The sequence below is a fragment of the Homarus americanus genome, unplaced genomic scaffold, assembly GCF_018991925.1.
Source record: "Homarus americanus isolate GMGI-L3 unplaced genomic scaffold, GMGI_Hamer_2.0 scaffold25013, whole genome shotgun sequence".
NCBI lineage: Eukaryota > Metazoa > Arthropoda > Malacostraca > Decapoda > Nephropidae > Homarus > Homarus americanus.
The window spans coordinates 934,020-946,918 of record NW_024722158.1 but is presented as its reverse complement, the minus strand read 5'-3'; the positions used below and the strand labels follow the sequence as shown (position 1 = coordinate 946,918).

At 44.4% G+C, this 12,899-nt stretch overlaps 1 protein-coding gene across 1 annotated transcript in view; it reads right to left on the bottom strand.

Moving 5' to 3' along the window:
* The window catches only part of LOC121862001 (bromodomain adjacent to zinc finger domain protein 1A-like), a gene marked incomplete at its 5' end in the record, with an annotated part of 85,329 nt that extends 74,002 nt beyond the window's left edge, over nucleotides 1-11,327 (bottom strand). The window contains 6 exon segments of the mRNA XM_042359930.1: nucleotides 834-1,005; nucleotides 2,597-2,850; nucleotides 3,495-3,614; nucleotides 4,236-4,541; nucleotides 10,404-10,556; nucleotides 11,192-11,327. Of these exon segments, the coding sequence (XP_042215864.1) occupies nucleotides 834-1,005; nucleotides 2,597-2,850; nucleotides 3,495-3,614; nucleotides 4,236-4,541; nucleotides 10,404-10,556; nucleotides 11,192-11,327 (1,141 nt within the window).
* Nucleotides 11,328-12,899: the final 1,572 nt, after the last annotated feature.

Sequence of the window (12,899 nt, the reverse complement as noted above, 5' to 3'; positions counted from 1 at the left end):
AACAGTATAGATGTGAGAACCTGCTGGCAAGAGAGAAACTAACAGTGACACCACCACTACTGTGGAGAGCAGCACCTGCCTCCTGTTGATGAGTAACACCAACAGTACCAAACTGTGAAGGAGTCTAACATGTGGTGAGTGAGGGTGGTAGTGACCACACTACTTCTTGTGTGGTGAGTGAGGGTGGTAGAGTGTACTGGTGACCACACTACTTCTTGTATGGCTCGGGTCACTCACCAACACCTGCCACAACAGTTATTATATGTCTTATTTGTGTCACTCATGTTACTTGTATATTATTTGTAATTCGTAACCCATTCACCAAATATGTAACTGTATATTTTCAGCCTTCTGGCTGCCAAGCTCTTTCAATAAACCGTTAATTATTATTATTATTATTACACACACACACACGCACACACTCACACACTGTCACTATGTTGAAATGAACTGTAGTCTGAGCTTTTCCCCATCTAGTTATTATATGTCTTATTTGTGTCACTTATGTCACTTGTATATTATTTGTAATTCGTAACCCATTCCCCAAATATGTAACTGTATATTTTCAGCCTTCTGGCTGCCAAGCTCTTTCAATAAACCGTTAATTATTATTATTATTATTATTACTGTACACTGCAGCATGTTAATAGTATAAGGTAGAACTTCAGTTACTACACACCTGATGGTCGTCACATGTTACTACCCACCTTATGGTCGTCACGTGTTACTACCCACCTTATGGTCGTCACGTGTTACTACCCACCTTATGGTCGTCACGTGTTACTACCCACCTTCATGGTTGTCACGTGTTACTACTCACCTTATGGTTGTTAGGTCTCACGTGTTCTGTTCCCCTTGACATACTGTACGTGTAGACGCTTCTCCTCCTTCTTTATCTCCCTCTCTTTCTTCTTCTCTTCTCTCTCTCTCTCTAACCTTTGCTTTAGTTCCTCTCTTAGTTTTTCTTTCTTCTCAGACTTCAACCCGTCCTTCACCTCCTTACTCCTGTTAAGTTCACATCCACCTTTAGTTTCAACTCTTCTCTCCATAACCATTACAGTATTTGCTGAACCTAAGTGAACTTGTATGACAATGTTACTGAACTGAACACAAGTATATATACTGTACTGTACTGTACTGTACTGTATCTAACTATTAACATGTGTAAAAGTTGTGGCTGTGATAACATGATAAATCTTTACAACATATAATGACAAAAGACCACAAAAACGTCCTTATTTTGTGTATGTTAGTGATGAAGGACGGAGGGAGGGAGGGGAGGGAGGGGAGGGAGGGAGGGAGGAGGGAGGGAGGAGGGAGGGGAGGGAGGGGGAGGGAGGGAGAGGGGAGGAGGGAGGAGGGAGGAGGGAGGAGGGAGGGAGGGAGGGAGGGAGGAGGGAGGGAGGAGGAGGGAGGGTGGAGTGAGGGAGGGGAGGGAGGGAGGGGAGGGGAGGGGAGGGGGGGGGGAGGGGAGGGAGGGGAGGGAGGGAGGGAGGGGAGGGGAGGGAGGGGAGGGGGGAGGGAGGGAGGGGAGGGGAGAGGGGAGGGGAGGGGAGGGGAGGGGAGGGAGGGGAGAGGGGAGGGAGGGAGAGGGAGGGAGGGGAGGGGAGGGAGGGGAGGGGAGGGAGGGAGGGAGGGAGGGGAGGGAGAGGGAGGGGAGGGGAGGGAGAGGGAGGGGAGGGAGGGGAGGGAGGGAGGGAGGGGAGGGGAGGGAGGGGAGAGGGAGGGGGAGGGGGAGGGGAGGGAGGGAGGGAGGGAGAGGGAGGGGAGGGAGGGAGGGGAGGGGAGGGGAGGGGAGGGAGGGAGGGAGGGAGGGGAGAGGGGAGGGAGGGGAGGGGAGGGAGGGAGGGAGGGAGGGGAGGGAGGGAGGGAGGTAGGGAGAGGGAGGGAGGGAGGGGAGAGGAGGGAGGGAGGGGAGGGGAGGGAGGGAGGGGAGGGAGGAGGGAGGGGAGGGAGGGAGGGAGAGGGGAGGGAGGGAGGGAGGGAGGGGAGGAGGGAGGGGAGGGGAGAGGAGGAGGGAGGGGAGGGAGAGGGAGGAGGAGGGGAGGGAGGTGGAGGAGGAGGGGAGGGAGGGAGAGAGGGGAGGGTGGGAGGAGGGAGGGAGGGGAGAGAGGGGGGAGGGAGGGAGGGAGGAGGGAGGAGGGGAGGGAGGGAGGGAGGGAGGAGGGGAGGGAGGGAGGGGAGGGAGGAGGGAGGGAGGAGAGGAGGGGAGGGAGGAGGAGGGAGGGAGGAGGGAGGGAGGGAGGGAGGGAGGGAGGGAGGGAGGGAGGGGGTGTGTGTGAGGCAGTATAGTATAACAGCACCAGGGAATGAGGACATTAAAACAATGACTGGAGGACAACAAGCCATGAGACTGGAGGGGGAAACCACTTATTTGTTTCACACTTTGATGATGATTATTATTATTTATTTCAAACGTTTTTTCACTCATATACTGAAAAAAAGAAATGTTTTCAAGTAGTTATATCTATACATACATAAATTGTGGCATTAAAATGAGCCAATGAATTGCAATAGTGGCAGGGCTTATACCATCAACTAACTACAGTGACTAGAGAACAAAGAATCAGTAAGTGTAGAGAACAGAGAGACGTACAGTTTCTTCCGTTCCTTCTCTCCGTCGTTCAAGGAAGATCTGCCTCGCTTCCTCCCGTCTCCGTCCGGGTTCTTCTCCCTCGTCTCCTTCTTCTCTCTCCTCCTCATCTCGGCAGCCAACTTTTTCTTCTCCTTGTCGGGATTTAAGCTGGCAGGTATCTTCTTGGCCCGAGTCTCTCTGAACCTTGGCGGCTCCCCCAGGAACACGTCCGAGTAATTCACGTTGGCCAGGTCGTATCTCTTGGATATTCTTTCCTGCGATGATGATGATAAAAACCCACGATTAATAAGTTATGGAGAATAACGCTCAGCTCCACCCCTCCCTCTATACACTGCCCCACCCCTCCCTCTATACACTGCTCCACCCCTCCCTCTATACACTGCTCCTCTTCCTCTATACCCCTGCTCCACCCCTCCCTCTATACACTGCTCCACCTCTCCCCTCTATACCTGCCACCCCTCCCTCTATACACTGCTCCCACCCCTCCCCTCTATACACTGCCCCACCCCTCCCCTCTACTTTTCTCCCTCCCCTCTATACACTGCTCCCACCCCTCCCTCCTGCCTGCTCCCTCTCCCCTCTATACACCTCCCCCTCCCCTCTATACACTGCTCCCACCTCTTCCTCTATACCTGCTCCAACCCCTCTATACTGCTCCACCCCTCTACTCCCACTTCACCTATACACTGCTCCACCCCTCCCCTCTATACACTGCTCCACCCCTCCCTCTATACACTGCTCCACCTCTCCCTCTATACACTGCTCCACCCCTCCCTCTATACACTGCTCCACCTCTTCCTCTATACACTGCTCCACCCACTCTATACACTACTCCACCTATGTATAGCCACTATACACATCTCTTTACACTGTGTTAAGAATATATAAAACATCTTACTTTTATGACCCAAAAGCCAGAGGAGGAGAGCTGGACACACTGCTTGAGGAAGAGTTTACACTTCTCCCGGGTGAAAGTTCCCTTAATGCGCCGTATCTGTTCCCAGGAGACTATGTGCTTCTGTAACACAAAAAAAACAAAATAAAAACAATAACTACAACACAAGGAACACTATGATAACTACAACAAAAGGAACACTATGATAACTACAACACAAGGAACACTATGATAACTACAACACAAGGAACACTATGATAACTACAACACAAGGAACACTATGATAACTACAACACAAGGAACACTATGATAACTACAACACAAGGAACACTATGATAACTACAACACAAGGAACACTATGATAACTACAACACAAGGAACACTATGATAACTACAACACAAGGAACACTATGATAACTACAACACAAGGAACACTATGATAACTACAACACAAGGATAACTACAACACAAGGAACACTATGATAACTACAACACAAGGAACACTATGATAACTACAACACAAGGAACACTATGATAACTACAACACAAGGAACACTATGATAACTACAACACAAGGAACACTATGATAACTACAACACAAGGAACACTATGATAACTACAACACAAGGAACACTATGATAACTACAACACAAGGAACACTATGATAACTACAACACAAGGAACACTATGATAACTACAACACAAGGAACACTATAATTAAAACACCATCACCACCACTATTACCTTTGCCTGCTTATAGTCCCACGGCTCCTTCTCGATGACCTCGTACTTGAAGGTGGCAAACGGCGGGTACTCCTCCTCCTCCTCCTCCTCCTCCTGCACAGCCTTCTTGATGGGTGTCACTTCCTTAATGATCTGTATGTCCTCATCATTCTCTGTCTCCCCTGTTCTCTTCTTCTCCTCTTCTTCACCAACCTGCATCTGTTCATCTTTCTTCTTTGTCGACTCCTCGTTGTCTTCATCGGAGTCTGCCATCTCCTCCTCGTAGCGGGCTATCTCCTCCAGTGTGGGGTATATTGGCCGGAGCACCTGTAACAACACGCCCAGTATGAGAGAGGGAGAGATAAACAGTGGCAGATTGGCTCCCCTATAATCAGGATTTAAGATGAGTTCAGCCTGGTAAGAAAGATTAATATTTCCACCAGTGTATAGTATAATAGTTCACATCCATATAATATACAACCACATAACACATCCCTGTCTAACACTCACATTTATTTCTTCCTCACTTGACCGGCTGTTATCATACAATGTTTTTTACTGCATTTAATAGCCTTCCTCCCACCCTATACACTTGTAATGTCTCCCACAATGTGTTTCTCTTCACCCTATAATATACCTTTTCTAAATCTACCATAAATCATTAAAATCATCTGTAAGTAATAATAACAAAAAAAAACTTATTAAAACCAAGATAAATTAAATTATTTGGTGTAAATCAGCCAACCTTGAGAGAGCATAAACTTAAATACAGTATCCGAGTCAACTGAAAATGGGAAAACACCAGTGGCGGACTGGTCCCGGTGGGCCCCAAAGTGATGGTCCATCACTCTGAAAATAACGGAAAAAAGATAAAAGAGATATGAGGTTTATGAGATATTAACTCAATCCGTACCAATGCGCCCGAATTTGACCCGAAACTACGCCATGTGTTTACAATCGTCTAGCAATTCAAATCTTGCCGAACGAGATTTCCGGCGAAAACGACCTTCTCGGCGCGATCTCCAGTTTATTTTTACCGAAAACCGGATGTTTATACAGTATCTACTTTAGTTTACACTCTACCATAAGCTGTTTTTCAACAAGTAGCACATTTAAATTTCTTCAATCGCTTATTGATACAGTGGTACCTCGCTTGATACAGTGGTCCCTCGCTTGATACAGTGGTCCCTCGCTTGATACAGTGGTCCCTCGCTTGATACAGTGGTCCCTCGCTTGATACAGTGGTCCCTCGCTTGATACAGTGGTCCCTCGCTTGATACAGTGGTCCCTCGCTTAACGAACACAATTTGTTCCAGAAGGTTGCTCGACACTCGTTAACCGAAACCATTGTTTCAATGGGTTTTTGGGTAAATGGTTCCAGCTCACCGAAAATTTCCTTAAGTCAACAAAAAAGGTAGTAAAGTACACTTACTTTGAGGTGTGCATGTAGAAGGCTCCTGGATGATGATAATGGGAATTAGAATGGGGGTGGAGGAGAAGGGAGAAGAGAAGGCATTGGGGTGGAAGAGAAGTCACCCCATGGCGCCATTTCACCAATAAAATTTTAATTCTCTTGGTGTAATTCAAGATTATTTGTTTTAAACCAACACTGCACTGCATTATATATTGTCAACATGTAAAATATATTTCAAAATGACCAATAATTTGACTGGAAACACAGAAAAAAGCATTTATGTTGAAGAGAGTCTGAAGCAAGATGTTACCTCCACTGTAAAGACACAGGGACTGACGCCTGTATGGTGTGTTGACAGGCTGTTTGGTGCGCTAAAAACTAGTTTCCCTATACTTAAATTATGTTAAATAATTGTTAAAATGACTAAAAATTGTAATATAAGACTTTGAAAATTATTGAATAGTACAAACTTCTTGATATTTACTAAAATAGTAAGGAATTTAAGCCCTAGAACCGATTACTGTATTGGCGGACTAATACGACAGCTAGTGTGCAAGCGAAAACATGTTGAGGGCCGCTCGAAAGGAATTCGTTAATCGAGGGATTGCTCGTTAACCGAAGTTAAGAATCTTACGGAAGGTAATTCGTTAACCGAGGGATCACTGTAATTTCAATTTTGACAATGAAAACGAATCGGATGTAGATCTACAGCGTGAGGAAGTGTTTTTCAGTGATATGAGTGAAGTGGGGACTGCAGAAGATGTGGATTCACATGCAGATTCGGATATAGATCTAGAATGGTCAGATCGACCCGCTTTTATCCAATGTCTTCCATTTTTTTAATTTTTTAATCAATTCATCAATAAATATAGTATGAACATTATATAGTTTTAAAGCTTAATTATTTCTCTTTATTTTGGTGTCAGTTTCATTATGATTGATAAATATGAAGACTACGCTAGAACATAGTGGAGAACATCGCAGGTGCGTCGTTTGATGGAGCTGCTAACATGAGAGGTGAATACAGCGGTGTGGTGAAGTATATAAGAGATGAAGCCCCACAATCTGTATACATTTGGTGCCATGCTCATATCCTTAATTTGGCATCAACAGATCTGGTCCAAAATATTCTGCCGGTCAAAAACTTGATCGGACTACTACAGTCAACAGTGAAATATTTTTCAGAATCATGTAAGAGAATGAACATCTGGACAGAAGTTGCTTCAGAGAAGATGGTTGGATCAGCGAAACCAAAACGTTTGCAGAAGATTGGAGAAACCCGTTGGTGGGCTAAACACGCGGCCCTTGAACATATTTTCGGAAGTTTTGACTCGCCACAGCCTGAGTTGTTTCACCTCTCGATTTATGTCTTGCTTCGGATTGTCGAATCTCCCAATTTTGATGCGAAAGTTGCTTTTGAGGCCAATTCACTTCTTGATAAATGGCGTATCTTTGACACTCATTTAACTAGTTTCTTGTTATTGCAGGTGTACGGTACCCTGAGATCGGCCTCGGAATATCTGCAAACTGAAGGCCTAGATTGTCTTAGTGCCTGGAATATGGTAGAAAAAGCAAAAGAGGTTTTAAAACAACTGGACAAAAACATCATGAAAACAACAAGAAATTTCATTGTGGCAGCGAATCAAATATTCGATGATGATGAGGTAACTGATTTTGCAATAGAAGGGGAATTCAGGAAGATGAGAACATCAAGAAAGAGACGAATGCCTGGTAACTCCAGAGGGATGAAAGAACTGATGACCCAGTGGATCGCTACAGGGTGGAAGTGTTTCGTCGAGTGATCGACCAAATTACGACAAGTATTGTTTTGATCCATGTCGTTTCCAAGAACTCAAAGAAGATGGATTGCCACCAGAAGCGCTGAAAAACATATGCAATCATCTTGGTTTGGACAAGCAGGAACTGAGCAATGAATTGCAGTCTTTCATCCTAAACTTCGACAGCCTTTCGAAAACTCTGAATGAAGAGTTTGCAACAACCAGACACCTAGAATCAGAACAGATACTTCAAACTCACTTTGATGTAATTTCAGGTCCACGTTGCACTTCTGGAAAGTCATGTAGGAAGTGCCTGCTCTGCTGTTTCCGTATCCTATTTAAGTATTCTTTGCAAGCATCTACATACTCGAATTTGTTCTTAGCTTACAAATATCTTTTGACCCTGTTGTTCACACAATCCAGTTGCTAATGCGCATTCAGTAAGTTGAAAATTGTAAAAACTCGATTACGCTCTTCGCTATCAAATGAGCTACTTGAAACTTTTATGCTCATGAGCATCGAAAAAGATTTACTTTCTGAAATTTCTGTGGATGATATTACAGCAAAACCTCGATTAACCGACCACATATGGGGTGAAGGGGCCGACGGATAATCGAAAAGGTCGGTTAAAAGTACATTAAAGTCTACGGAAATAAAACATATATTTTCAAAGTACCTTTCCCTAACCTACCTCATTTAAGTCCCTCTATTCATTTTTGTTCATTTGCCATTCATATTTCAATAGAATTTGCTTTAAAACATTAACCACTTTAGTCAATAAATATGAACCAGCACAGAAACAGTGAATAAAAAATGGAAAAGTCAAAGAACATATGTCATCACAAAAATTGTGACCAAGTCCCAGGTTGCTGATCTGACTTTATACCTCATGTACACACAATTGCAGGGTCTCAATTGTTTCTCTTACTATTGACAACACAACATACATATACTGTTTCTCACTCTTGTTTTCTTTTCATTTTTGCATTTCTTTATGGTTCTTTATTATTATTATTATTATTATTATTAGCATTATTAATATTATTACATTATCAGCCCCCCAGGCCCCGATGTGGGTCAGTGACCTGTGCCTGAGTGGGCTAATCCCTGAGTAAAAAAAAAAAAAATAAATAAAAAAATTAGGGGTTCGGGATTTACGGTTAATCCGAAAGTCGGTTAATCGAGGTTTTACTGTAGTCCTTTTCTTGAGAAAAAAATCGACACAGTTTTCTAGATTGCTTGCTGTCTAGGTGATTTGTGCTTTGTAAACTACTGAATTTTGACTGTTTTAGTGATATGTGCACACATTAAAAAATGCACACATTCCAATTTTAATTATACTTTGAAAACAATTTCAAATTATGCTTTGTAAATTACTCGGATTGGCTGTTCAATGATCGAGATTTTCATTTTTATTATAAGATTATTAAAATTTTCTAGTACAGGTATTTTGCTGCACACATTATAAACACAACAATATTGAATAGATGTAACATTTTATTTGCTTAAAACCTTTAATTTTATTTGATTCCTTTGACTACGTTTTGGGATTAAGTGGGCCCTTTTAAGTGGGCCCTTTTGAGTGGGCCCTTTTACAAGTTTTCCCGGTATAAATTTTTGACCCAGTCCGCCACTGGAAAACACCATATTGGTGACCATGTCCTTGTTGCACGAGAAGCCTCATGTGCTAGGTTAGATTATGTAATAAGGCACGAGGTTAGGTTATAGTCTGTTGGGTTATATTATTATGTCAGGTTAGGTTTACACCATATGGTGTACAGGTTTGGGCTGTACAAATATGACACAATATTGTATTCTCTCCTTCCCTAGATATATCTCTTGTAGCCGCCTGGCCGTAAGTATTGCCTCGGTAGTCCCCCGACCTTACATTAATCCAAACTGCATTTCCTTTTTCAATCTTTCTTTCTCCAACTTTGACAGCCTGATGTAGCAGCTTCAGGCCCCTGTAGTGCCCACGTTCACCTTTACTCTAGTAAGAACAGTATTCATGATCACTCTTCCTCCCAATACATTCCACCATGATTTCATTTGTAAATTCAGTCACCATTGATGCACTTACATCACCTGATACTTCTGCCTTTCTGCACCTATCCCAGACTTTCCTGCAGCGTTTTCATTCTTTATTTTACCAGGTGCTTTCTCCGCCCAGTCTCTTCCAATCATTGGGCATGGTTCCTGTACTGGTTCTACTACCTCTAGGCTGCCACTGTCCCATTCTTACTCCTCATTCAGCAGTTCATCATAGTACTTTCTCCAAGCATCCTTGATTCCCTTGTTTCACACACACACACACACACACAGCTCACCAACATCCTTGTTTCTACCCACCATTTGCTGTCTGTTCTGTTCACCTCACCTCTAACATCTGCACTATTCAACATATCCAAGAATGTGTGCTGTTCATATCCTCTTAGCCTTATAAAACTCTCTTCTGTACCATATTTGGCCTCCAGGTACTCCTCCTTTCACCACCATCCCCCAGGCCTCACACAGCACAATCTTCTTGTCTCCTTTATCTGTCTATTTCATCATTCCACCACTATGTCTGGCAGGGCTCTCCGTGCAGCCACATGTCTCGTCAGCCACACTCAGCAGGACAATTTATTTTGGCCCAGATCTCACTACACTGTCCCTCCCACTGTTGTTTCCTTCATTCTTCTCAACTGGGCATAAAAATCTTTGCTTACATTCTGTTTCATCAACTTTCACACACTGCTTCCAATAACCATCCTCTTCACCATATAAGCAACATGTCACACAGTGTTACAAGACTCATTCTTCCCCTAAACATCCCGAACAAGTTTCCTGTCTCATATCCCAATGAGAAGGTAATCAATCTGGGTTTTCATTCCTCCGGACTCGTACATAAACAACTACGGTACTTCTCAAACACTCAGGATCACTGCATCCCCAAGCACCAAGTTTTCTTTCTCATTCCAAGTGTTAAGGAATCCATAAATCACACAAGACACCTACCTTACAGTCATACCAATGCTTGTTTACAATGGCCTCAACTTCTTCCCCGACAAAATATCGGTCACGAACAAAGTTGAAGACATCTTCACTCATGTCTGCATAACGTCCACGGCGAGTCAGGGTGGCAATGTACAGCATGGGCTTCCGGATTACCTGTATGGAGTATTGTATGCTGAACTAAACCGATACAAGCTAACTTAACAATGTGTTAGAAGCATCACAAGTAATTATTAACATATAACTCTTTCTTTTACCTGAATATCTTGGGCCAGAAAGGTGTATGAGGGTCAAGCAGGTGTATGAGGGCCAGGTAGGTATGAGGACCAGGAAGGTGTGTAAGGGCCAGGTAGGTGTGTAAGGGCCAGGTAGGTGTGTGAGGACCATAGGATGGAGGGAATCAGTAACTTGAGTCACAGAACAGGACCAACTCTTTGTTCAAGTTACTAACACTGGCTACAATAACTGGCCTCATAACCAGGGCTACACCAGGACTGGTTAACAACCGGCCTCATAACCAGGACTGGCTACAATAACTGGCCTCATAACCAGGACTGGCTACAATAACTGGCCTCATAACCAGGACTGGCTACAATAACTGGCCTCATAACCAGGACTGGCTACAATAACTGGCCTCATAACCAGGACTGGCTACAATAACTGGCCTCATAACCAGGACTGGCTACAATAACTGGCCTCATAACCAGGACTGGCTACAACTGGCCTCATTCACATTTACAACACTCCCCCATCCTTCCACAGTGTTTATACAGACTATAGCAGCGGCTCACCTGAGGAACATTAGCAAGGCACTTTTTGGCTTTGGTCTCACTCTCGCTAGCTTCAGCGTAGGTGAGGTTGGGGCGTCCTGTCAGCTCACACGTCCATACCATGGCATTACACAGGACCAACCGCTCCCAGTACTCTCTGTAATACACAACAACAATAATTCCTGCCACCTGTATAGTTATCATCTACACCACTGCCTATACAGTATAGCTACCCTTGCTATTTGTGATTTTGACGATTCGAGGAAAGCAGATGGTGGCTAGCTTGACTGCCTTTTCCAACGAGTCACCCCACCCGCCTGCAGCATCTCATCTGCCTCTGCTCACCAGTGACCCAGCATCTCGTGTTGTACAGTACTCTCACAACTTTAGTGTTTTGTGTGAAAAATGGTCCCTAAAAGACTGCCTAGTGTCAGTGATGCTAGTGGAATGAAAAATAAAAGGTAAAAGTCAGTGATGACCTTGACAAAGAAAGTTGAATTATTAGACAAGTTAAAGGAGGGGACGAGTGTTATTATTGACAGATAATGCACCAGGCCACCCAGAATGTTTACAGCTTAGCCATCCAGGTGTAGAAGTGGTGTTCCTACCCCCTAACACCACTGCTCTTATTCAACCTCTCGATACACACCTTCGAGATATATTACACACGCGGCTCTTTTGGTCGTATCCGTAGTGCCATGGATGAAGACCCTGACCTTGATGTTAACAAGTGTTGGAAGGAGTACAGCATTGTGGGCTGTATTACCAACATCAGTGAAGAATTCAATACACCAGAGACAGTGAATGCATGTTGGCGCACCTTATGACCCGAGTGTGTGAGTAACTTCCAGGGATTTCCGTCCATAGTAAAGGATGTGAATGACATTGTGAGTGTTGCACGTCAGCTGGGTGGTGAGGTGTTTGTGGACATGGCTGTTGATGATGTGGAAGATCTGATTGATGGGAATGGAGAGGAACTGACAGAAGTGGATTTGGAAAAGTTGGTAAAAAGCTACTACCACTGCCGCTCCACCCTCCTCCTCCCAGCCACGAGCCACCTCCCGGTCGTGCGCCACCTCCCGGTCGCGCGCCACCTCCCGGTCGCGCGCCACCTCCCGGTCGCGCGCCACCTCCCGGTCGTGCGCCACCTCCCGGTCGTGCGCCACTCCACCAACCACCACTGCAGCACCCTCTTCCACCAGTGATCCTGATGATCCACCTATGCTTCAGTAACCAGATGTCTCCCTATGTACAGTGCACCACTTCATCAAGCTCCCACATAAGAATGTAAGGACAGTACAGTATTGTGAGTAAGTTTCTCATTCACAGTATATATTGGCATACAGTAGTGCACTAAGGTCGTAGTATATAAGTGGCTATTACCGGTTCTACCAATTCGTGCTACTCCTTGGAACCTAACCCTTGTGAATAGCAAGGGTTTACTATATCACTTGTACAGTGATCCCTCGGTTAACGAATTACCTTCCATAAGATTCTTAACTTCGGTTAACGAGCATTCCCTCGATTAACGAATTCCTTACGAGCGGCCCTCAACATGTTTTCGCTTGCACACTAGCTGTAGTATTAGTCCGCCAATACAGTAATCAGTTCTAGGGCTTAAATTCCTTACCGTTTTAGTAAATATCAAGAAGGTTACACTATTCAATCATTTTAAAAGTTTTATATTAAATTTTTTAGTCATTTTAACAATTATTGAACATAATTGAAG